At 46.0% G+C, this 26,945-nt stretch overlaps 1 protein-coding gene across 1 annotated transcript in view; it reads right to left on the bottom strand.

Annotated features, from left to right (window-relative positions):
• LOC147725828 (uncharacterized) overlaps positions 1–26,945 on the bottom strand; it is a 492,715-nt gene that overhangs the window by 72,847 nt on the left and 392,923 nt on the right. Inside the window, exon 7 of the mRNA XM_086960004.1 lies at positions 24,931–25,147. Coding sequence (XP_086816130.1) covers positions 24,931–25,147 — 217 coding nt within the window. The remainder of the gene's footprint in view (positions 1–24,930; positions 25,148–26,945) is intronic.

Raw genomic sequence — 26,945 nt, 5'->3', positions numbered from 1 at the left:
CCTTTCTCGCTGATGTACCAACTTCAATACACAAAGACCATGAAACTGCGCTAGTCCCAAATAATCAACTCCCTCCCCAGGAACTACACATCATCACCCCAGACCCTAAGAGCCTACAGCGAGGCCCCACTACTCCACCTGCCTTCCCAACACCCCCTTTACCCCTCTACTAACACTCAGACTTGGTGGCGTGCCTTGACAATGTATTCCTCCAGTTGCACCTCCTCACTACCGAACGACATGACTTGAAAGCCCTTTCTAATAATCTTTTCCCCTTGATCCGCTCCGTCCTCACCTCTGTGAATTTGCCCAGAGCCTCCCCCAGGGTTAGTGATAGCATGGGGCAGCACTTCGCTCCATCCGTCTAAAAAAAATACCCCTTCCTAACACTCCTACCCGTCCTAGAATATCTAAGTCCTACCTAGCGTCCAATGATCTCTATGACCTTTACAACCCTTACTCTCCTAGGCCCAACTCCAACCCGATCCCTCTGGGACAAATACAAACCATCTACTCTAACCCAGGCAGAGAACCTCAGCACAACCTTAAAGTCATCAATAAAGACAACCTCACAAGAGCGAACCTCATACAGACTCTTTCCCCACTTAATCCGTTACAACTTAAATGTGTGCTACTCAATTACAGGTCTGCCAGTATCATGCCTCCAATATCTTCAACCTCATCCATCACACTGATTTAGTCATTATCATCCTCACTGAAACATAGCTACATCCCGCCTCCACTCCTATCCCAGACCTCCTTGTGGCTCCTACACACAACATTATTAGGCTAGACAGAGCTCGGAAGCAGAGTGGTGCCCTAGCCTGCATTCATTGGAACACACTCTCAATCTCGATCTTGGAGTCATCTCCGCCTTCCTCCTGCGAATACTTTGGTCTCAGTATCTCAAGAAATAACTTGACAGTGTGTAAGCTTCACATTTTTTATCAGCCCCCGGGAGACAATATCCCCTTCATGGAAATCCTCTCTGGCAATGTCAAATTGTCAGTGTCCAAAATCTTCCTGGGTGACTTCAACCTTCACTGGTCTAATCACAATGACCATGCTGTAACTTGCCTCAAATCATTCTTAAATGAACAATAATTGATTCCGCACTGTGACCAATCAACTCATAATAAAGGGGAAATTCTAGACCTCATCATCTTGAAAGGACAGACTATCACATTGGGCACCATTACCTCTTGCGATGGGTCCGATCATCACTGCATCCTCTTTTTTATAAATAGGGAGGTGTTTGTGAGGAAGGCTCAACCAAAGAAATCAAAGATCTGGAAAAGGTACCTCAGATCAATAAATGCGGATAAACTAGCAGCCCATTGTAAATCTGCCCTCTCCTCCCAAGCTGACCTGGTTGAGGTTCAGTTACTAACCGACTCATACAACTCGACAATCTCCAACATCATGGATGACATTGCACCACTCCAACAAAAAAAATGCCTTGACAAAAATAACCAAAACGACAATTTAAACATGGAACACCGTAACTTTGGGGCAGCTGAACGTTCTTGGAGATCCAAACTCTACTTGGACCAACTAAAACTCCCCAGAGATGCTAGGAGCTTCTACAAAAAACAAATCAAGAGCGCTAAGGCAAATTACTTTAGACACCAACTTGATCAAGCTGCAAACCGCCTCAAGAAACTTTTTGAAATGGTTAAACAGCAATCAGTGGTAGCTCCAAACAACTCGGTTTCTGGAGGGAACCACCCTCATGTGACAAACTGGCTGCTTTTTTCATTGAGAAATCAAGACTCATCAACATTGAACTTGCCTCCAAGAAGGCATTTCTTCCATCCTTCAGGCCTGCACCACAACTTGACCTGTTAGAGAACCGCAAACCTATCAGCCTGATCACCAAGAACAATGCATATTGGAGCACCTTTTCCCCTTTCAGAGAAAAATACATCAACAAGATTCTTCAGAATATCAACCCTTCTAACCATTTCAGTGACCCCCTGACCCCGGCCATCTTCAAATAAATCAAGAAAGTCCTCATCCCCACCTGGTCGAGGATTGTAAACGCCTCACTGTCTCAAGGCGCGATCCCAGATTGTCCAAAATCAGTTCAGGAATCACCGATACTAAAAAAAACTAACACAGATAGAGCTGACCTCAATAACTTCCACCTTATCTCCAACAGCCCCACCCTAGCCAAACTCCTGAAAAAATGGGTACACTCCCAACTTTGTGCTCACATTGAGAATTCCCAACTCCTGGACCAGCACCAAACTGGCTTTCAGAAGGGGCACAGTACCAAATCGGCTCTCACTCACGTTATGGGTGACATTTTAAAAATGCTTGACCACAATGAATCCTGCCTCCTATTCCTTCTTGACCTTAACTCTGCATTTGACACAGTCCATCACGTTAATCTCCTGGTCATTCTGAAGAACAGGATGGGTTTCTCTGGTCGGGTATTGCAATAGTTCTCGTCCTTCCTCCACCTCAGATCGCAGAGAGTTAAGGCAAACCACTCTCTCTCCCAGCCCTCCCCAGTTCTCATGGTTGTTCCCCAAGGGTCCTCCCTATCTCCTATACTCTTCAACGTTTTCTTGGAACTATTAGCTAACTCACTAAAATCCACAAACATTTTCTTTCATATGTATGAGGATGATAAGCAACTCTATTTGAAAATATCCTCCCTGGACAACATCATCTCACTCAACTGTACGCTATTGTCTACTCAAAATTGGCTAATTGAGAATCATTTCCTGCTCAACACCTCTAAAACTGAATTCCTTATCATCTCTCCTCCGAACCACATCCCCAAGCTAGAACTGTGGTTGAATCACCTCATTGCTTTCAACTGCAGCCCCCTTATTATAGACTTCGCCAAATCTCTAGGAATCACCCTGGACAAGCACCTGAATTCGAATAATCATATCAGCAATGTGTGTAGAGGAAAAAATCACTTAATGAGAACACTTAGAAATATCACACCATTCCTTCCACAAACTGATTTCAAGCAAGTGGTTCAAGAGCTCATCTTACCAAGATTAAGCTATGCCAGCGCTACGCTCGGTGGTCATCCCAAATACGCCCTGGCTCCACTAAGGGCATCTCTGAATGCTGCGGCCAGACTAGTTAGATAGTGAGCTAGATATAGATATTCCACTCATTAGTCCCTACTCTCTCACCCAGCCTTCCTTAAGACCGTTCCCCCCTCTCACTTTAGGAGAAAGCGAAATCCTTCTTAAATCAGCTAAGTCAGAAAACCCCTAAAGACCTAATTCCCGCGAAAATTGTAAAAACTCTTGCAACGGAACTGGCAGGACCCCTTGAGGCTGTTTTTAACAGATCGATCGCTGAGGGCAAACTCCCAAAAGAATGGAAAGACGCACAACTCATGCCAATCAGGAAAAATTACAAACTTCCACCAGATGTTATTACGAACTATCGGCCCATCTCCTTGCTCCCGTTATACAGCAAGCTGCTGGAAAAACATATTAATAAACATCTCTCATCTTTTGTTGAGATCTCCAATTGCTTAGATCACACCCAGTCGGGCTTCCACCCCGCCATAGTACGGAATATGCCTTGGTTAACGTCCTAGACAATATTAGAATGCAGGCGGATGGGGGTCGAGCAGTTATTCTTATACTGCTCGACCTATCTGCCGCCTTTGATACCATTTCACATCAGATCCTACTAGAGAGATTGCGCACCATAGGTATTCAGGACACGGCATTGGAATAGCTGACAGAATTCCTTAAGGATCGAACCCAAACTGTCAATTTGGGCCCGTTCAAAGCTAAGACCACCTCTGGTATCAAAGGTGTCCCACAGGGCTCATTTCTCAGCCCTACCCTTTTTAACATTTACATTGCCTCTTTGGCCGCTCTTCTTAGGAAGATCGGGTTTATCCCGGTCTCCTACCCAGACGACACACAGCTGCTCCTGGCCTACGTTATTGATGCGCCCAATATTCAAGAAATTTTCTCTGAAGGCATGCTCAAGGTTACTGCGTGGATGAGTCAGAATTTCATGCAGCTTAATACTAGCAAAACGGAAATTATGCTATTCACGGAGGCAGTCACTAGTTGGTCCCTGAGTTGGTGGCCGCAAGAACTAGGGACAGCTCCCACCCGCAAATCAGTGGTAAAGAACTTAGGGGTACTGGTAGACAATAAGCTAACCATGGATGAGCACATAGCATCCACCAAACGATCTTGCTTCCATGCTCATAGTCTTTTGCGGAAAGTTTTCCATTTTCTCCCCCTTTCCACCTGCAAGACTCTTATACATGCTTTAGTACTCAGTCGTATGGACTTCGGTAACGCCCTCCTTATTTCTGCCAAAGACTCCGCCCTACAGACCTTACAGGTGGTCCAGAATACAGCAGCCCGCTTGGTTACTAATGCCCCTCATTGTACCCCCTCCTTCCCTCTCCTACACAAACTGCATTGGCTCCCCATTCACAAATGTATTCACTTTAAAATCTGTTGCACAGTTTGTAAGGGCCTTCATCAGCTTGGCCCAACATATCTATCCAACAAACTGATCACATATATTCCCTCACGCAGGCTCCGTTCGGAAGGCAAAGGCCTCCTGGTCATCCCCCGCTTTAAGAAAACCAAGTGGGGAGGACAAGCTTTCTCTCACTTGGTGCCCAAAATGTGGAATCAGCTACCTGAGACACTTTGCCTTACCCACAACTACCTCAGCTTTAGGAAGAACCTGAAGACTTTCCTGTTCTAATGCTATGATCTCATGCTTCTACAGTCCTTAACTCGGAGATACCCCATGAGGGGTGATTCATGCGTGTGAGAAGTTGGCCTGGTATATAATGCTCACTAGTTCTAGTGATCACTCTGTACCATGCCAAGCAACCCTTATGATGATCGAGTGTAAGTCAACCTTATAGACCAGTTATCCTAGTGGTAACGTGGACAAAGCAGTCTTAGGCTAAACTCTGAAAGGCATGTGAAGCCAGCTGTATTACCATGCACAACCCCCTTGAATACCAGATGAAAGGACACCACACACATATATAGAAAATATATATATATATATTTATTAACTACAAATATCCCCTGAACTCTGTATGAGCACAGAAGCACAAGCGTTAAACAAAACACAATTTAAAATACACAAAAGTTGCACAATATGGATGAGCCCTAGGGGCCACCTAAACCATATACTAAGAAAGTGGTATAAGCGATACCAATCGATAGGGAAACAGGCCTAGGGCCTTGGGAATCGCTGGAGCTGTTCAGGACTAGCAGTGACTAAGTCGGGAAAGGCCCGCGGGACTCGGGTGCAGTGTTTAAAGTGCACGCACTCACCAATACAAAGTCTATGGCGCGTAAAAGTAAGAAAGTTAGTTAGTTCGGAACCTTCCGAGTGACCTAGAAAGCTGAAACTTAAGACACAGGCCCTAGAGGGGTGGACCAGTGTGGGAACACCGGGGTTGCTGAGTTACCTCACCCACAGGAAGCGGGTGCATAGGGTCGAAGTAGTGTCGGGTTTCACCACGCTGGTCGATGGTGCTTGGAGCTGAAGATGCTGCAGGTGGCTAAATGTGAAGAGTTCTGGTGGATCCAAGGGTGGATCTGAAGTTGTGAAGACCTGAAAGCAGAGGGGATAATGTTCAAAGTCACTAGCCAGTGTCTACCGTGGAACCAGATTGGAACCAGGTGATGTTGGGTGCAAACAGGCGTTGGACACCGGGGGTCGAGGACGTCCAGGAGTGGGTCACGACCTGTCCCACGCAGGCTTCTCACTGTTGGCGGTGTCGGCAACTTGATCGGAGCAAACAGGCCTTGGCTAATGCAAGCCACGCAGGAGTTGAAAATGGCTTATCACTCGGACCAGCAAGGTCAGAGCGGGTGCTCCTTTTTTCAGGAGCGAGGGCAAGTCTGGAGCAACCAGACCCGCAGTGTAGTTCTTCGGTTTCGTCGCCAAGATGGCCACTGACCACGTGGCTAGAGGCTGGGATGGCGCATCGAGTGGCACAATGCAAAAGGGCCCCACGCAGATCGTGGAGATGCTGTGGGGCTGATCTTCGGTGCCAAAGCTGCTCATTGGTGGGTGTTCTCAGTCCCCAAAGCACAATGTCGAGGATGCCTCTGATGCTGCGCAGTCAGCTCTTCGGGTGTCTTCCAAGATGTCCGGTCCCACGTCTCTCGGTGCCTCCACGGGTCCCTTCTTTGCAGGGACTGTGGATCGGGCTGTGAGAAGTCTGAAAGTCTGGGTCTTGTCAGGCTCCAGGCTCGGGCTCCGGCGGGAGGCGGCAGCAAAGCAGATGTCGATTCGCTGGTTGGTACCTGTGTTCACAGGGTGGCCACTCCTAGGCCACAAGGGAGATGCTCTTCAGTCTTCTGTGCAGCAGAATGTCGAAGTCCAGTCGTCTTCTTAGTTTCAAGTTGATTCAGGATGATCTGAGGTGCTCTGGCACTGCTCCCACTCTTATTCCCAATCTGAGGTTGTGGATCACCTGCTAGGTCCCTCCTCTGGGTGGGGCCAGGAAGGGGGCGGTTACACCCCCTTTCCTTTGTCCAGCTCCTCGCCAGGCCTGGTTCTGGAAAGTCCCAGGCCCGGTTTGGACTGGCTTATGCATGGGAACACCTTGTGTGCCCCGGGCATGTCTCAATCTATTCAGCCCTGTCCTACCCAATACACAAAATCCTGTCTGGGGTGGTGCTCGCACCTCCCAAGGCAGAAAACCCTTTGTCCAAGCCTCCCTCGCTGGAAGGACTTCCAGCAGCAGGAGGCCAGACTTGTGTCTGTGGTGGCAGCATCCATTTTGTGATGCTGAGGCACGGGTTAACTTTAACCGGGGTTAAGGCTACACACATGTCGTGTCCCTCTAGAAGGGTGGAATGCTATCCCCGTTGACAGAACTGTCTAGGGGATAGTATTCCAAATCGTATGACACCTTACTCAACATGTTTTGATAAAGCCAAACCAAAGTTAGCATATAACCGCGAGGATTATAATGCACTTAAGAATATATGGTATGGCAGTATCCTGGAACAGCTAAGGGAATGGTTCCCGACAGCTGCAGACAGGCTCAGCTCATGCCAGAGCACCATCTCACATATTTCCAAGCACTCTGCCTCCAGGATTGAAGAGGCCTTCCATAGGAGTGGCTGATAGGAACATATGTGTCCAGTTAAGGTTAGATATAGGGATACTATATCTAGGTAAGAGGTGATTACACCAACTTACCCCAGCTGAGTGATCAGCCAGTTGTGTCAAATATGGAGGCCAGGCCACGGGTGGCACAATACATGCTGCAGCCCCTGGTAGGCCTTGGAAACATCTATGCCCTGGGTACCTAGGGTACACTGTTACAGGGGCCAATAAGGTGAACCAGTTCCAATTGTGTATGCACCTAAGGTACATGGAGTCCATTTTAAGGAAAGCGCAATTAGCCTGGGGCCCTGATTAGCAGAACCAAACCAGCTAAACACCAGGCAAAAAAATCTGGGGGTAACCATAGTCAGATATCCACCTTCCTACAATGCGCTTTATAAGACATCTAATAATAATATTATAATGATAGTTACAGGTACAAAATGAAATGTGCACTTGTCCTAAAATCTCTTAAATGGTCGCAGGGACAGAAAGTGTAATTTACTATATTTTTTAAAATTGCCGTTAAGTTGCTGTAACAATAAATGGTGTACACTGAAGGTCAACTTCCTTTTTGATAATGGCTAAATTTTCTATTTGCTCCTGGAACGTATGTGGGTTGAATGACAGAAAGAAAAGGGGGGTGATGGCACAGATTCTTAAGAGTATGGGGGTACAGAAACTATGTATTCAAGAAACTCACATAGTATGGAACAACAGGATGTGCCTGAAAGATTTAGGCTTCGAAACCTTGATTTGCACTCGCCAGTGTACAACTACTAAAGGGGTTGCAATTTAAAAAAAACATGGGTGGGGTGAGTGCAAACGTGCTAAAGCTGATCCATATGGAAGGTGGGTAATTGTGGAAATCAGGATTGGTCATTTTTCTTTTACCCTGTGTACCATACATGCCCTCAAATTAGATGATCCTGAGATCCTTAATCTGATTAGTATTGAGCTGGCTCAATGGCCCTCTCCACCTGTGATCTGTGAAGATTTAAATCTGCATTGACCCGGAGATTTGGATTTCCGTCTTAATTCCACATATACAGGTAGAAAGCCAAAAATTTTTAAATCAATAAAGGGTATCCTGAACGAATTTGGGCTTGTAGATGTATGGAGTTTTAAATGCTCCACCATCCCTGGTTTTAATTTTTTCTCAGCCCCTCATCAAAATTATTTTCGTATTGATTTTTTTTTGCCCCTGTAGACCTGTTAACCGAGTCCAAAATTGATATTTTTACTTTGCTGAAGCGCATAGCTGGGTCGCGCTCACCATTGGCAGGACTCTGCGTGGACCGCACGAACTTCCCTCACTTCTCCCACACCTCGCCGCACCCGCTCCGCGGGTGCCGCTTCGTCAGGCCATCGTGAGGAGGAGCAGTCTGGGAGACCTTGGAGAGATCATCACAACCTCTGCGGAGGGCTGCAGGGCTGCGAGCGTGCCAGGGACTCCAATTCCCAGGAGTCCCTGATAGACCGGTGACAACTTCCGGTCCGCTCTCCCTGACGGCCCGCCCCCCGCCCACCGGAGGGCTTTTTAAACCCTTTGCTGCCTAGCCCTCATTAGCGTGGAAGGGTATTCTCAGATGTGAGACCCTTGCTCATTGCACCATCAGGATTCAAGCAAACCGGGCCGAAGACGGCTGTAATGCCAGAAACCGGTCCCCGGGAGCTTGTTTCCTTCCCAGTGTAAGAATTGGCTTTTGTAGTTTGGTTTGCCCTGTTCCCATCATGCACTGGGACAGGAACAGACTAATTTGCATACAGCCGGGATCTGAAACTGGGATGGTGCAGTGAGCTAAAAAACGGTGTTGGATCTAGCCCTGATCTCTTGACTGGGTGAGAGCTTTCTGCTTAATTCAGAGACTCTGTCCCTCACCACCCCTTGTTGTAAATATTTTTGTCCACCCTAAGCGTGGAAGGGTATTCTCAGATGTGAGACCCTTGCTCATTGCACCATCGGGATTCAAGCAAACCGGGCCGAAGACGGCTGTAATGCCAGAAACCGGTCCCCAGGAGCTTGTTTCCTTCCCAGTGTAAGAATTGGCTTTTGTAGTTTGGTTTACCCTGTTCCCATCATGCACTGGGACAGGAACAGACTAATTTGCATACAGCCGGGTTCTGAAACTGGGATGGTGCAGTGAGCTAAAAAACGGTGTTGGATATAGCCCTGATCTCTTGACTGGGTGAGAGCTTTCTGCTTAATTCAGAGACTCTGTCCCTCACCACCCCTTGTTGTAAATATTTTTGTCCACCCTAAGCGTGGAAGGGTATTCTCAGATGTGAGACCCTTGCTCATTGCACCATCAGGATTCAAGCAAACCGGGCCGAAGACGGCTGTAATGCCAGAAACCGGTCCCCGGGAGCTTGTTTCCTTCCCAGTGTAAGAATTGGCTTTTGTAGTTTGGTTTGCCCTGTTCCCATCATGCACTGGGACAGGAACAGACTAATTTGCATACAGCCGGGTTCTGAAACTGGGATGGTGCAGTGAGCTAAAAAACGGTGTTGGATCTAGCCCTGATCTCTTGACTGGGTGAGAGCTTTCTGCTTAATTCAGAGACTCTGTCCCTCACCACCCCTTGTTGTAAATATTTTAGCCCTCATTGGGACACTATTTTTACTTTGCTGAAGCGCATAGCTGGGTCGCGCTCACCATTGGCAGGAATCTGCGTGGACCGCACGAACTTCCCTCACTTCTCCCACACCTCGCCGCACCCGCTCCGCGGTTGCCGCTTCGTCAGGCCATCGTGAGGAGGAGCAGTCTGGGAGACCTTGGAGAGATCATCACAACCTCGGCCGAGGGCTGCAGGGCTGCGAGCGTGCCAGGGACTCCAATTCCCAGGAGTCCCTGATAGACCGGTGACAACTTCCGGTCCGCTCTCCCTGACGGGCCGCCCACCGCCCTCTTACCTTCCTATAATTGGGGTCACTTCTCCCGCAGCGCGGGACGCAGCCCGGAGCAAAGACCGGGCTAAGAGCGGGCCGTTTGAGGCCGTTCGAGGACGGCAGAGGACGGCCCTGGCCCATAATCCCTGCACAGTTGTGATTTAAGTAAGGTAGGCGGTATTGTGACCCAGAGATTGATTGGACACAAGAAACATTGTACTGACTGTGAGGGCTACTAAGTTATTACCCCATTTTGTGTAAATAGCGTGCCTAGTTTTGATTACTGTAGCTGGTGCTAATTAGATACCATGGTTTTAAGATCTGGTAAAACACGCACTGTCCAAATTCAAACACCTAAAGGAGTGGTATCGGGTCCATTGGACGCTTTTATTACACGTACCACGGGAATCCTGGAAAAAGAAATAGCAATGGTGGAAAAACGACTCTCCATTGACCTAGTCAGCGGAAAACGCTCTTCGCTGGGTAGGTTGGCCACGATTCCTAGCCCCGTGTCACATGCACATGCACATGCAGCTTTTAATTGTATACACTTAGACACTACGGATGCCATAGTCCACATGGATAGTGAGGGGGTTGATCTTCCTGTACACACTCCAGCTCATCCTGAACACCTTTTGGATGATCACGAGGCAACTGGGGAAACTGAAACTCAGGATAGTCTAGATTCCGAACATAGCTCGGAATCTGCCGACTCATCCCTTGACTCACCCAAAACAGTCTCTAATGAGCTATCCTATATAGATTCTTTAGGTATAGACATGGTATCGAGGAAGAGAAAGCAAGACATGAGCCACATGGGAGGGAGAGAACGTAAGATGTCTAAATTAAAAGACACTATTGGCAACCCTACATTGGCACCTGGCCACCCCAGCGAAAAACAATGTCCTAGTACATTGTCTAATGTCTTATGCCCCTCCCTCATCTACCTAGGTTCCTTGAACCCATGCCCAACGTGCCAAAGCAGCGACGAATCCTTGTTGGCAAAGATCGAGGCTTTGATGAAAAACCTCTTATTACCAGTCTTGGAGCGGACTAGATTAATGACTTTAAAAATAGACTCACTGGAGGCAGTAGTGAATACGAATTCTGCCCTGTTATTATCTATACCTGGCATAAACCCAGGGGGGTCAAATCCTCACATCTGGCCCCAAAAACATCAAATATTCCAAATACTCTTATTAGTAATCCCAGCAATCACAAACCCCCAGGGCCAGTAAGCGATAGACCAAAGAGGGGTGGTGATTCTAAAAACATTCCAAGCAAGGTATCTGAGGCCCCGTCTCAACGTACCCATATGACGAAGCCCATGAATAAACCGGATAGATCAACCCCTGCTAGACTCCATACTACCAAACCACTCTCTTTGGCAAAATCTAGCACAGACACCCATAGGCATCCTTCCCACGGCCCCTAGTTAACCATCATAGTACCTTAAAACCTATGGTAGAAAAACACCCCAGGTATACAACACCCCGGGTAGACATCCCTATAGAGGCTACACCATACACAATGGTATTGACCGGTGTGGCCCCCCTACAATCTGGCAAAAGGGAGACTCATGGTGACCTGCGCAACAAGGTGATTTTCTGGCTGAATAAAAACCGACCCCTACCTCCTTCCTCGCCAACTGAAATTCTGTTTGTAAGAAGGGTTGATTGGGTGGGCCAGGGCACCAAAGATCTGGAGGGTGACTGCATTTTAATTTCATTCAGGGACCCCTGGGTGGTGGATACAATTAGTAGAGAAGCTAGGTTTGCCAGGCAGGGGGATGTCCAGACCCTGGGCCTATCATACTTTTACCCACACAGACAGGCTTATACCTTGAAGGCCCCTAAACAGGGACGACCCACCATTAGGAGTTACCCTATGATAAGGACACCCCAACTACCGCAATTGCCACCCCTTTTGAATCATTTTGGCCCCTTGTCTGATCTCGAGGCCATTGATTGACTTCAAACACCTTCTTATCTACTTGAATCCGTAGAAAATCCTGACTTTGGGGTAGAGAGGCAGAGGCAGGGTCAGGAGTCCCCACAGCTCGCAATTATAGCAGAAGAGTGTAAGGGGGTTCCAGTACTAACAGGGATTGACACATCACCATTGAGGGCAGGGGGAGTCCCCATGATGACCGGGAAAAATCAGAACATCGTTGGGAGAACTGAAAATGGGTGGGATGGTAGGGTTGGACAGGGCAAGTCTGCAGTTTTAGATGTGGTGGCCCCTACTGTGGTACCCACATCAGAAACACTTGCCCTTGTGTCCTGGAATATTGCTGGGGTTAAAGGTCATATCCATTCTGAAGATTGGCTGGAGTTTATGGACAAATTCGATATCATCCTACTCCAGGAAACCTGGGCAGTTGATCCAATATTTAGGCAGGGTTATGTAAATTTCTTCAAAGCTGCCACTCGAAGCGCCATTAGAAATGCCAAAGGGCGAGCCTCAGGGGGCCTATTGATCTGGGTGAAACAATCCTTGGGATATCACACTACAGAAATAAGTGTACAAAACCCGGACCTCCTTATTGTCAAGTTGAGCAAGACTGGTTATCGGGACCAGATCCTGATCAACATATATGCACGAGGTTTGCCGGGTGGCCGCTCCCCACCCTTGTTGGAGGTATTGGACCCCAATTTGGCAGCCTTAGATAGCAATAATGTTATTCTTCTTGCTGGAGACCTAAATTGCTGCTTCGAACCTTTACTTGACCCAGGGGACAGTTGGGGTTCTGCGGAGGACGCAGTATGGGGTATACCCGATCTGCTGTCCTCCAAACCGGTACCTGCAACAGAGGCAGCGGTGAACTGGATGGCTTTCTGTTTAAATAGCGGTTTTCGAGCCTGTAATGGTCGAACAAAATCAGACCAGGAAGCCAACTGTACATTTGATAATGGGTTAAGAAGAAGCCGCATTGATTATATCCTGCTAAAAATAGGAGATTGGCCCCTGTTGGTGGACATGGAGGTATCTTCCCGTCCAGAAAGTGACCATAACCCTTTGACCTTGCAACTAAGGTTGCCAGGACTTGTGAGACTAGTGGAACCCGGTATCTCACAGACAGGGGACACTTATCTTACAAACGATAGGAAGAGGTTAAAATGGTCAAAAATTGAGGAGGACGAAATATTGAGGAATAAGGTTATTAGCGTGGTTAACAATATATATAATGAAATGCTGATCCACGCCCAGTTGGGGGATAACCCCAAAACGGCTAACCCTATTATAAACCTTCATAATCGTTGTTTTGACGATTTAAAATCTCTGCTTTCGTAACCTCGCCGGCAGGGTACCACTAAAGCACCTATTCGTCCCCAGAAATGGTATAATAAAAAATGTAGGGAAGCCCACACTGACTTGATTAAAGCTGTTAAGTCTCGGAATATGGGTACAGTGAAAGCGGCTAGATTAACCTATAGGAAAATACAGTGGGAAGCCAAACTGGAGTGGGAGGACAAGTACTGGTCAGACCTACTGGAAGCTTCCACATCCAATAACCCCATTAAATTCTGGGAAATAGTTAAGTGGGGGAAGGATCCGGACGCACGCACTCCCGCAAACCATGTGTCTCCCACTGAGTGGGTGACTTTTTATTCAACCCAGTTCTGTGCTGTGAATCCCATGCTTTCCTGTACCCTGGGAATTGCATCCCATCCTTCTATTCAAAGCGAGACCATCATTTTCACAGAAAGTGAGGTCGAGCTGGCACTAAATCTCACCATGCGAGGGAAAGCGCCGGGCATGGATCTTATACCCGCCGACTTGTTTAAAGCCAACCCCGCTCTGTGGACGCCATATATTACCAAGGTGGCAAACTCCATAGCTGCAGGTGCAAGAATACCCAAATCTTGGAAGGGGCGGAGATTTTACCAATTCATAAAAAGGGTAGTAGGTCAAACCCAGGTAATTACCGCCCGATTAGTCTCATTGACTCCATGCAAAAACTCATTGCACGCATGGTTCTGGGTAGGGTCCAAGGCTGGATTGAAATGGAGGACATACTATCTCCAATGCAAGCGGGCTTCAGATCGGGAACAAGCACCATCGACCAGGTGTTCAGATTTTGTCTGATTTACTGGAAGGTGGTTCAGCTTGGCGGCGGTACCATCTACGCAGCGTTCATTGATCTGAAGTCCGCCTTCGATCTAGTCCCGAGGGACAAACTGTGGGGAGTCTTGAGGAGTTTGGGAATGCCCGTGGAACTGCTTGATTTGATAACCAAACTGCATGAGGAGAATTTTGCGAGGGTAAGATGGGGAGGACAGGGCCAAGTGACGGAACCCTTCCCAGTCACCCGAGGTGTCCGTCAGGGGTGCGTACTGGCACCCACCCTTTTTTTATTGTTCATCGACCAAGTGGTCAAATTCTTCGAATCGACCCCGACAGATGCCCCAATGCTGGCAGGACAGCGTTTCCCAATGCTCATCTTTGCTGATGACACTTTACTCCTCTCCAGAACACGTAGCGGATTACAGCGGGCATTGGACCGCTTTGAGGAGTTCTGTGCCATCAGCGACCTCAAGGTGAACGTGGGAAAAACCAAATTTATGGTGTTAACAAAGAACTGCTCTGTCCGGAGTTCAGTTAGTATGGGTGGTGTCAAATTGGACCAAGTGGAGAATATGATTTACCTGGGGGTCACGTTAGATAGTCGCTTGAGATGGAAAGCCCAAGTTGGTGCTCAACATCACAAGCTCGCCCGACTTACTGGCTGCCTCCTTAGTGAGCAAAGAAAATCTATCACCAAGCGGGTTACCCCAGCACTCAAAATCTATGATGCAAAAATCAACCCAGAGATTTTATATGGTGCAGATCTGTGGGGCCATATGGATCTTACGGGTCTGTTTAAAATACAGTGTAAATTTTTCCGAAACTTGGTAGGCCTGCCACAGTTGTCCCCTTCCATTCCCCTTTGCCTGGATCTGGGATGTCCTCCGATTAATGAGATGGCCAGATTTAGACTGGTTGCCTTCTGGAGGCGCCTATGGACCTCCCCTGACCTTACCTTATTTGCTAATGGGGTAGCAGAAGTTAGGTCAATCAAGGGATCGGGGAGAATCCCCTGGTTCCAAATGGTAAAATCCATCCTGATGGACATGGGTTTAGAGCAGCTCTGGACATCCCCTGCCACCAGTATCTTTCCAACTAAACTGGCACTTAAAGAATTGTATTGGGCTACGCTCCGTCGGAATAGAGTCAATGCCTCCAGCTCTACTAATCTCACGGGTAGGTTCCTTTCCTTTAAGTTGGACCCATCCCGTGAACAATATTGGGATACAGTTTCTAAATCCTTAGACAGGAAACTTTACCACCAGTTCCGGGTGGGAGCATTGCCACTGAACACCTTTACGAAAAATTGGCCATCAAGCACCACGGATCATTGCAAATGGTGCCCAGGCCACAAGGAAACTGTGGGTCATTTTCTGTTTGCCTGTCCTAGATATCAGGCACCAAGGGCCAAATGGCTAAAACCACTGTTTCAGCTCCTGCCTATTAGAAAATCTGAAGAGGCCATTCATGTATTAAAAACTAATACATTAGAAATTATCACAGTGAGCATGGCCAAATACCTGGGCTGGGCCTGGATACTCAGGGCAAAACAATAGTTCAACCCTGGATTGTTTTAACGTACTGATGGTTCGAGCATTCTTTCTGTAAGTTTGTATATTTGCTCCTGATAATGATTGCCTCTGATTTAATCTATATTTTTTAATGGCATTGTCCCTTTTTTCTTTCCCTACAAATTACTGTTTGGAATTTATTTGTAAACCTTTTTCCCTACAAGGAAAACTTGTTTCAGGACTGTCTTTATATTGTTTAATGCTTATTTTATGGTTAATGAATATGTACTTATTATTAATTAATGTTTGTTACTACTTGTCTTTTATGATTTCTTTTAATCGAAATAAAGACTTTAAAACCTTAAAACCTGATATTCATCCTAAAATTATATCCAATCATAACCCGGTTATTTTTTAACTTGCAGCCGATATCTCCCTGTTGTCTAATACCAGGAGTTCATGGTCCTTCGATCGTCAGTTATTGCTTGATCTAGGATATCGTCAGCATATGGCCAAATGGATCCCAGACTTTTTTGAGTTCAATGCTGGTTCGGCTGAAGTAGGTATAGTCTGGGATGTATTTAAGGCCGGAGTTCGGGGTGAAACGCTAAGCTATACTATAAACAAACAACAGCGTATTAGGGCCAAACAAGAATCTGAGATGACCAAACTGCGTGATTTAGAGCTGGCGCTGATGCAAACTTCAAACTCTAACCCTGTAGAATTCGAACAGAGGGTTCGAGAGTTTGCTATTCAGAGAATGAAAATTTATGAGAGCTACGCTGAGAAATTAGCGGCCCAAATTACGATTTTTCGCTCTGATTTGTTTGAAGCCGGGGAAAAATCTGGCCGATTATTAGCCAAACGATTAAGGCAGAAAGTTGCGGCCAGGAAGGTAGACTCAATACAGGATGCCAATGGCATTATATACGGAACCGGGTACAATTTTGGAAACATTCAGAGAGTTCTACTCTCAACTCTATTCTAGTGAGGACTCCTTTGATACAGAAGACGGAGTAGCTGTGTTTTTGGGTAATCAAGAGTTCTCCAAACTTACTGATGCACAGAGGGAAGTCTTAGAGTTGGAGTACACAGAGCAGGAATTAGATCAGGCAAGTTCATCTTTAGCTTTAAGAAAAGCAGTAGGTCCTGACGGGATCCAGTTGGAATATCTTCAAACTTTCTTTCCTATTCTGAAGAAATATATTCTGGAAGTATGTGTCAGGGCACAAGCTGGGTCACCCCCGTCCTCATGGCATGAGTCTTTAATAACTGTGTTTAGAAATAAAGATAAATCTGGTCTCTTGCCTTCATCTTACCGGCCAATATCTCTAATAAACGCTGATAGTAAGCTGTATTCCAAAATTTCAGCCACTAGGCTTTCCTCTATGATTTCCTCAGTAGTTTCACCCTTTCAGCACGGGTTCATACCTGGCCGCAATACAACAGATCATGTGAGGGGTGTTATTCCTTTGATGGACTGGGCAGAGGTGACTAAAAAAACTATATAACTTGACCCTGTTGGGTGCCGAAAAGGCATTCGACAGGGTCGCTTGGCCTTATCTGTGGGAGGTGCTATGTCTAAAGGGTGTCGGACCACGTATGCTTCTGGCAATTAAGACGTTGTATTTAGCCCCTAAAGCTTCTATTCAATTAGCATGTAAAGAATCGGACCCATTTCCTATTTTTCATAGTACTAGACAAGGCTGTTCCACGGCCCCTTTATTATTTGTATTATATATTGAATTTTTCTTGGTTAAACTAACGGAATCAGCTCAGATCAAACCTGTTAGTATAAACATGATGGAGTATAGAGCTCTCGCATATGCGGATGACATTGTGATTTTAACTACAGATTTGGTGCCTGCTCTTTCGACAGTAGAAATCTTGGCTAAACAGTTTGGCCATTTTGCGGGATACAAGTTTAATATAAATAAAACTCAGGTTTTATACGTAGGGGATGATGTCCCAAGGAATACAACCGTGGTCACTGAGGCCACATATCTAGGTGTTAAAATTACTTCACCTATTAGTAGGATTCCTGAGATCAACTTCAATTCAGTTCTAGATGGAGTCAAGTCTACGTTAGAGCGCCTCAATCACTTGCATCTATCCCTAAACGGAAGAGCAAACGTTTTAAAAATGTTGGTTCACCCTAAATTTCTTTATTTATTTAGATCTGTACCATTAGAATTTCCTTTATCTTGTCTAAAATAACTTGAAAATGTCTTGTCAATATTTATTTGGGGGTACAAACGTAATAGAAGGGCATTAAAAAAAATGGCACTTCCCAGATCCAAGGGTGGGTGGGGTATACCTTATTTTGTTTTCTATCACTGGGCATCTGTTTTGCAATTTATTTCTCCTTTAGTTATTGGGGAAAAATGTGGTTTATTGCAGTGTCATACACCCACAGTTTATGAATTCTTTATTGGGGAGAAGGCCAATGGCTGCCTCTTGAAAATATTGGAGCCTAGTTACTATAAAAAAAAAACAAGTTTAAGGTGCTGATTGCCGCATTTTCGGTGTGGAGACAAATTAGGCGATATATAGGACTTCCTCAAATAAACTGCTACACCCCGTTTGAGGCCGTTGAAATTTTACCCAATATCTTTCGAGATGTAACAACCTGGAAATGGCATCACTTGGGTATAAGTAGTCTAGGTGACATGTTTTATAACCTCCAGCCATTACTTTTCAACGAGCGACAATGTAAATATGGAGTACACAAAAATGATTTTGTTAAATTTCTCCAGATCCGCAGTTATTATATGCGGTTGGAGCAATATGAAACTCGGTTTAAACAATTCCGCTATTGGAAGGGATGGGAAAAGGGCTCCCCATTGGCTTCTTCTACTCCTGTTTGATTCAGCTACTTCCAGAGGATCAGGATTGGTGTCAGGAGAGATGGAGAACTAAATTAATCTTCAAATTGTAATGTTTTAACTGGCATGCTTTAAAGCCACATTTTATTGTTTGCTTCTCTTTTAATCATTCTTTTACTTCATAAAATTGTATACAATGTGATTTGTGCGACCTTTTAAAGATATGTTTTATATCTAAATAAAGGAATTATTACTATTATTATTATCAGTGTTATTAAATTAAACATAGCAACTATTAATCTCTAATCTTCCATTTGTTTGGCCAAAGAGGTGCTGATATTGGGTAAGATGTTGGCCTAACATTACATGTTTTACAGGACTGGTACTATTCCCACGGGAAAGTTTCCTAATGGAGTACTGGACTGGTCCAGGAGCCAGTTTTGCGGCTGATGCTCAACATATGTTTTTTTCATGTGGTAACCTCGGTCCCCTATGTATCTACATACAAAAGTTCTTGATGGTGGAGATACTGGTCCCCCCGAAACAGCTTGCACTTTGCTCATGTTTTCTTATTTTTCTTTGATTTTTTTGTGTACTTATAGGCGTATTTTGTCGTTTCATATTGTACTGTATTGCTCAAAAGGTTTTGTTTTAAGCATTTGTGGGGCCTAAGCTATGCATTCATGTATATTTTCTGTTCCCTGTCTGTTCCTTGCATAAAATTAAAAAAAAAAAGAGAAAAAAAAAAGGTTGCCCTTCGAAACTCGAATCCAGTTAAAGATTGCTGTACTGGTGCACAAAGCTCTCAACTTGAAAACTGCCTGGTACCTAGCTCAAAAACTTGAATTATCCTGCGGGGTAGAGCCTCAAGAAGCGCAAACAATTTCCTCCTGAAACCACAAATCTTTAGGAAAAGAGAACTTGCCAGCGAGCCTTCTACAGTGAAGCCCCAAATATATGGAACACTCTTCCACCGGAAATAAGCAGAATCTCCTCAACGATTGCTTTCAAACTGGAAGTCAAAAGATTGGTAATGAACACATTTCTACCTTAATTAGGCTAGGTTGACCTGCTCAAGGTCATTGATCCTACAACCACTGGACCATCATTGGATGCTGCTCATCTTTATCTCATAGTGTGCCCCCCGTTTGGTCCACTATGTACCTGCTTATTGTATTACTCTCCTTTGACCCAGGCGTCATGTAATTATGTGATTCTTATTGCTTTTATTACGACTTAATGTCGATATTGTATGTATTGCCCTCCTTTGATCCTTTTTGTAATGCACTCTGATATCCGTCTGGATCTTGTTTCAGCTATATAAAACTTTATAAATAAAATAAATAAATAAGTGAGCGGTAGGACAGGAAGTGTTGTCAGAAGGAGAAACTTGAAGGGATATCGGGGTGTTAGTAAATCCTGTGGCGGTAAGGGGGGCTAAAGGATTACAGAGGGTAGCCAGCAGGGAGCAACTGATGTCAGCACACTGGAGAGATGGGGAAGAGCGGGGGGAGAAACCATATGCTTACACACCAAGAGATGTGGGTGGGTGGTGAAAGGATAGGCCCTATCAGAAGAAGCTGAAAGACCCCCTCAAACAACAACCTGGAAGGCATGAGGGGGCGTCTGTAGAGGAGGGTGGGGGCAGCTACATTCTGCCAGTGATGTCGTCTTACAGTGACAGGTGACAGAATGAGGAGTGAATGTGTAGAGTATAAGAGAGGGCATCCAATCTTTACTCAAAGGTCACTCGCACACTAACACTGGAGGGATGGAGAAAGGTGTCAGTAGAAAAGATGTGGTCTGAGTGAGTCTCCCAAGGGTCACTCACACATTAACACCAGAAGGAGTGAGCAAGGTGTGAGTGGAAGAGATGTCGCTCCGAGTGATTCTGGCAAGACTAACTCACACACTAACACTAGAAGTAGTGAGCAAGGTGTGAGTAGAAGAGATGTGGCTCTAAGTGATACTTTCAAGACTAACTCACACACTAACACCAGAAGGAGTCAGCTAGGTGTGAGTGGAAGGGATGTAGCTCTGAGTGAGGCTCCCAAGGTTCACTCTCACGCTTCCACCAGAAGGAGTGAGCCAGGTGTGAGGAGAAGAGAAGCATCTCTGAATGAGACTCCCTAGGCTCACTCGAACACTGACACCAGAAGGAGTGAGCCAGGTGTCAGTAGAAGAGATGTGGCTCTGAGTGAGGTTCCCTAGGTTCACTCGCACATTCCACCAGAAGGAGTGAGCCGGGTGTGAGTAGAAGAGATGCATCTCTGAGTGAGACTCCCTAGGTTCACTCGTACACTGACACCAGAAGGAGTAAGCCAGGTGTGAGTAGAAATGGATGTGGCTCTGAGTGAGGCTCCTAAGGTTCACTCGCACACTAACACCAGAAAGCGTGAGCCAGGTGTGACTAGAAGAGAGTTAGCTCTGAGTGAGCTTCCCAAGGTTCACTCGGACATAAACACCAGACGGAGTGAGCCAGGTGTGAGTGGAAGAGATGTGGATCTGAGTGAGACTCCCAAGGTTCACTCACATATTCCACCAGAAGGAGTGAGCCAGGTGTGAGTGGAAGAGATGTGGATCTGAGTGTGGCTTTTAAGGCTCACTCACAGAAAAGTGTATCTAGGTACTTGGGCAGGTGTGTAGGTGTGTGGTCCCCAATCTGCTTAGACGAAGAGCCAGGTTGTCAGTCTCTTGTGGGACTCAAGAAGTGAGGAGGAGGGTCTGATGTGTTAAGGGAGGCCGCATCATGTCTTGGGTGTGATGTAGGAGAAGGATCAACCTCCAGTTTTGCTTTTACAGATGCGGGTAATGTGTGCAAGTGAAAGTGAGGCAGAGCGTAGGTGTCTGGTGGGTTGGTGAAAGTGCATGCAGCTCTTCAGGTCTTATGCTCCAGTGTTCTGTAGGTTTTTTTTGAGTGCAACAGAAGTTTGAATTGGCTTTGCTTGGGAACAGAAAGCCAGTGTGGCTTCTTGAGGTGCAGTGTGATGTGGGTGCAGCATAGGGCGTTCAGTATGAGTCTTGGAGCGGTGTTCTGAATGATCTAGAGTCTTTGTAGGCATTGTTTGGAGTTTCTGGAGTAGAGAGTGTTGCTGAAGTCCAGCCTGTTGGTGACAAGCACTTTTGTGAGGGTCCATCTGGTATAGTGAGGCAACCATTTGAAGATCTTTCATAGCATGCACAGGATGTAGAAGTAGGAGGTGCACACTGCATTGACTTGAGCCGTCATGTTGAGCTTGTTGCCCTGCATGATCCCTAGATTTCTTGCTTGGTGTGCAAGTGTTGGTCCTAGCTCTGACAACCACCAGGTGGAGTCCCATGGGGGGGCCTTGTTGCCACAGACCAGTACTTTTGTCTTCTCAGAGTTGAGCTGTAGGCAGTTGATCTGCATTCAATCTGCTACCATGATCATGCAGTTGGTCAAGTTGACTCTGGTGGTGATTGTCTTGTCCATCAGGGACAGCAGTAGTCGAATGTCATCGGTGTTGGAGATGATGGTGATGTCTTGTGATCGGATGATGTTGGCAAGCGGTGTTATGTATATATTAAAATGGGTGATGGATGATACCTGTGGGACTTTGCGTACCAAAGCTGTTGGTCTTTGATATGAAGGGTGGTAGCCATGACCCTCTGGGTTCTTCCATTGAGGAAGGAACAGATCCATTTAAAAGCTGATCTTTATATGCCAATCTCCTGGAGTCTTCTAATGAGGGTGTTATGAGAGACATTGTTGAAGGCCGCAAAGAGGTCCAGGATGACAACTGCTCTTTGTCTTAGATCCAGGATGATTCTAATGTCGGCATGGTGGCGATGAGTGTGGTTTCAGTGGTGTGGTTCTTTCTGCATCCTGATTCCTGATTGAGTGTTGTGTGGAAGATTGCGAAGGTCAAAGTGGGTTGCTCGTTGCTTGTTGATGGCTTTTTCTATTACTTTGGCTGGATGGGGGAGCAGGGAGATGGGTCAGAAGTTTCTCAGTGGGTTTGGGTCGGCTTCTGGATTTGGGCGGTGATTTCTGCAAGTTTCCATTCATCCGGGAAAGTGGGGGACATGCTGGAGGTGATACTGTGGATTTGGGTGCTGCTGAATGGGAATCTTCCTAGGTTGTAGACGTGATGGGGCCAAGGGTCCTTTGGGCCCCCTGAATAGATGGTCCACATGATTGCTGATGTGTCGTTTCTGGTGAGAGTTGTCCTTTCTGTAAGGTGGGTTTCTCTCTGGTGGTAAGTGAGATAGCAACGAGTTCTCAGGTGTTTGTCTGGTGTGCAAAGTTGCTGTAGAAAGGTACCTACGTATATCTACATTAGGTATGGATCTGAGTGAGGCTGTCAAATCACAATACCCTCCTCAATATTCTTCAACAGAGAATGGGCATGGAGGGCACTGTGCTTAAATGGTTTGCATCCTTCCTTTCTGGCAGATCCCAAATGATCAAAATAGCGAACAGTCTTTCACCTCCTGTGGCGGTAGGTCAAGGTGTTCCCCAAGGCTCGATACTTGCTCCCACACTGTTCAATCTCTATTTAGAACCACTGGGAAATCTCCTAAGTAAATCCGGGATTCACTATCATCTTTATGCTGACGACACTCAACTCTACCTCAAGATTGCCTCTACTCACGATCTTTCCATCCTAAGCTCCACTCTCGACTCCATTCAAAACTGGATGTCAACTCATCAACTGATTCTGAATCCCTCCAAAACTGAATTCCTCCTCTTCTCCTCCTCACTCTCTCCTCCCCCGGTTCAATCATGGATGGATCAGATGAATCTACTAAACAATAAACCCATCATTGTCGACAGCGCCAAATCCCTTGGTGTCATACTAGACAAAAAACTTAATCTAATTCCCCACATCAATTCCATTGCGAAATCAGCTCGATACCAACTGCGCCTTCTTTGGGGAATCCGTCGCTTCTTCGCGGAGCGGGACCTTATAACCCTGGTGCAAGCACTGGTCCTCTCCAGACTCGACTACTGCAATTCTCTTCTTACTGGCCTCCCCAAATCCCACGTGTCCCCACTTAAGTCTGTTTTCCACTCAGCAACTCGTTTCATTTATGGGGCCAAAAGAAGCGATCACATCACACCGATGTTATCTACCCTCCGCTGGCTTCCCTTGGAGGCTAGAGCTATCTACAAGACCGCTTGTATCACCCACAAAGCCCTGCACTCCTCTTCTCCTCTCTACCTGGCGAATAAACTGAAACTCTCTGGAGGTTCTAGACCTTCACGCAATGCGGAGAATCTACTGCTTGAACCTCCCACTTTCAAGAAGGAAAGAACGATGGCCCAATCATTTTCAGGCAACGCAGTGAGAATCTGGAACTCATTGCCGCCTCAGCTCCGGACCACAGCCTCCTCCCAGGCCTTTAAAAGGGACCTCAAAGCTCTCCTCCTCCAGAGACACCTCCAAAAGTAACTCTCTTCTGTCTGTAGGAAGATCTCCCACTACTGATAATTTCTACTTCTCATGTCCATGAAAGTGCCTTCCCAGTGTGTTCTTGCGGTTAGAGTGTTTGCCTTTTATTGCAGTATTATCCATGTACTTGTGTTTGGTACCCTCTTGCAACTTGCACTCACCACTTTGCCCCTGTAACACACGGTTTGCTTCCTCTCACAGGTTTTTTACCTTTGATACTTGCACAAGTGCCACTTTTGCCTACGTAATCGTCTGTCCTTGTGCTTGAGTGTGTAACATATACTGCAGTATCATACCACAAATTATACTCTATTTTCTCTTGTAGCCTGCACACTTGTCACTTTTCCCTCCTGAGCACTTTTTACTACCTCATGTATTTTTGGTAGCCCACATTTTTACTACCTCATGTATTTTGTTTGCTCACAAGTGTCACAATTACCTTGTCTACCTCATGTATTTTTGGTTTCTCACAATTTTTACTACCTCATGTACTCTTGGTTGCTCACAATTATCACTTTACCGTATGTAACATAACGAATGCCTCTGCAATCTGTTGCTCGTGTAACGTTCTCAGTTTGTATCTTTTCTGTTCCTATTGTGAAGCGCTCTGACACCTTCGGGTAAAGTCCGCGCTATATAAAATTGCATAAATAAATAAATAAATAAATAAAATACTCACAGACTTAGATCAGGAGTGAGCCAGGAGGGAGTAGAAGAGATGAGGTTCTGAGTGATGCTTCCAAGGCACACTCACACACGTAGATCCGAAGGAGTGAGCCAGGTGAGATTAGAAAAGATGTGGCTCTGAGTGTGGCACCCAAATCACACGCACACATGCAGATTAAAATGAATAACATGAAGGATGTAGGAATTCATTTGGGGAAGTGGGGCAAGGGGCATTCCTTCCGCAGCACACTCGCAGACTGCTACTCGGACGGGAGGATTGTTTAGAATGGAGAAGCATCATGAAAGAAGAGTCACTCACACAATGACACCAGAAGGAGTGACCCGATAGATGCAAAATGTCGTGCTCTGCATTCACTTGTGCCCAGGGGCCCAAAAGCTGACAACCCAGCCTGTAACGTGTCATCTCTCCTTTTAACTATAATTAATGTTAATTACCTCCTCATACACCTTCTGCTTGAAATCCGCCGCCTCCTTTGAGATATCCTGGTTCGGCTGGACCCCTTTGGTCATTGCCAGAGCATGGTACAGGGAGTTGTCCCCAGACTTGGTTGGGATCACAGAACCATCAGGCGCTACCAAGTTGAACTGCCCCTTGTATAAACTTTCCTTTCCTTGGACTCGATTGATGAGAATGTTGGTCTTGTTTGAATCCCTGGAAAAGATAAATTCATAACACCATTTCTGCACCAAACCTACTGTGTGTGAAACAAATGCATGCACAGCATGGGTGAACTTACATGAATATACATGAGCAGTCAGCATAAGAACTCAAACACCAGAGAAAAATCTCACAAGAGACGACCTTACATGAATGTACATGTGCAGTAGCATAAGAAATCAAACAGCAGAGAAACATCTCACAAGGGATGACCTTACATCAGAGTTCTTCAATCTGTGGGCCGTGCCCCCTGGGGGGGCGCAACACTTTTCTCAGGGGGGCGCGCACTCCACCCTAAAATCTCACCTTTGTACTCTACTGATTCTATGAACAAAATGGCAGAGTGGAGCTGCAGGGGCCCTAAGAAGGGGTGAAAACCATTAAAGCCTCATTAACAAGAAAAAGGTCTGTTAAAGATCTGTGAAATACTTGGCGAAAGGGAGGCTGTCTCATCCAGGCTTCCACACACAGGGTTAAAGGGGGGGCTATCCTGGTTAATTCCTACAGCTGAAATGCTTTAGCTGCAGTGGGAGGCAAGGAGCCCCCTTTGCTAAAACTGAGAGCAACAATTTCATAGCAGAGGAGACTCCTTGACTCACACTGCAGATGAAATGAATGTCTGTTACTTGCTTTCAGTTTTAGCAGGGAAGGCTTCCTGCCTTTCACTGCAGCTGAATCATTTCAGCTCTCAGAATTTAACCCCATCTAGGGAGGGACAGCTCTTCCCGGAAAGGAGACAATGTTGCTTTTTAAATTACACCGGCAGTGTAGCACCAACCCAGACACCATTGCACCAAAGTGCAAGGGTGTCTGCGTGCAGGGAAAAGATTGTTTATGTACAGGAATGGGGCTTCCTATACATAAACCATCTTTAAATGCCATTTGTCCCACTTCCATGTGTGCTGCTTAATGCACACACAGAACATTACAAATTCAAGGCATTTTGCACAACGCAGCACACATGGATGAAGCAAAAATGAGTAGAAATAATGCATTTCTCCTAGTTTCGTCAGCTTAAGACCAGGTTCTCCCTGTTCTTAATGTTAACGCTGCCTCATTTTTACGCTGTCCCTACAAGGATACACAACACAACGTTTTTTGCTTAACAGTCTAAAGCGTGTGAAATCAGTTTAAGATATCGTTTTATGTTGACCAATGAATTTAATTGGTTATCAAACCGTAGTGTATCCTACTTGTAAATAGAAATAAACCACCACCATAGATCTATCATCACAAAAAAAGTGTGAGAAGGAAAGAAGGCACCTCACGGTAGCAACACCAAGGGGGACAATACTGACTGGTACTCGCCAGTGAACCACTTCTCATCATCGGTTACCTTCTTTACCATAGGAAAGTGTGCATATGTAGTGCAACAAATCCACAACCCAATGAAAACAAACGTGAAAGATAAGAAGTAAACAACCTAAATGTGAATGTACTCCCTATGCGTGCAAATAATTATTTGTGCATGTGTTCAAAGGATCCCGTGAGAACCAATCAGTAGTTCGGACTGGACTGTTCCCATGGGGCACAGGGTCAGCGCTGATTTGCATATCGCCATTGTCTAACCCGGGGTGGTGTGGAGTGCAAAAAAACGATGGATTTGGGCCCAGATCTTTGGACTGGGATGAATGTGTGACATTGATCCACATTCGGTCCATCACCTGTTTTGTTTGCCAATTCGCCATAAGTGCGCTGGGGATGCTCAGACGTGAGTCCCAGGCACTCCACACCACTGGAGTCAAGCTAGCCGGGCTGATGAGAGGTGTTACCTCGAAACCGGTCCGGTCTT

Source organism: Lissotriton vulgaris, chromosome 3_1 (assembly GCF_964263255.1).
Source record: "Lissotriton vulgaris chromosome 3_1, aLisVul1.2, whole genome shotgun sequence".
Lineage (NCBI taxonomy): Eukaryota > Metazoa > Chordata > Amphibia > Caudata > Salamandridae > Lissotriton > Lissotriton vulgaris.
Note: the sequence above shows the minus strand (reverse complement) of the source record. Positions and strands in the feature narration are given on the sequence as shown.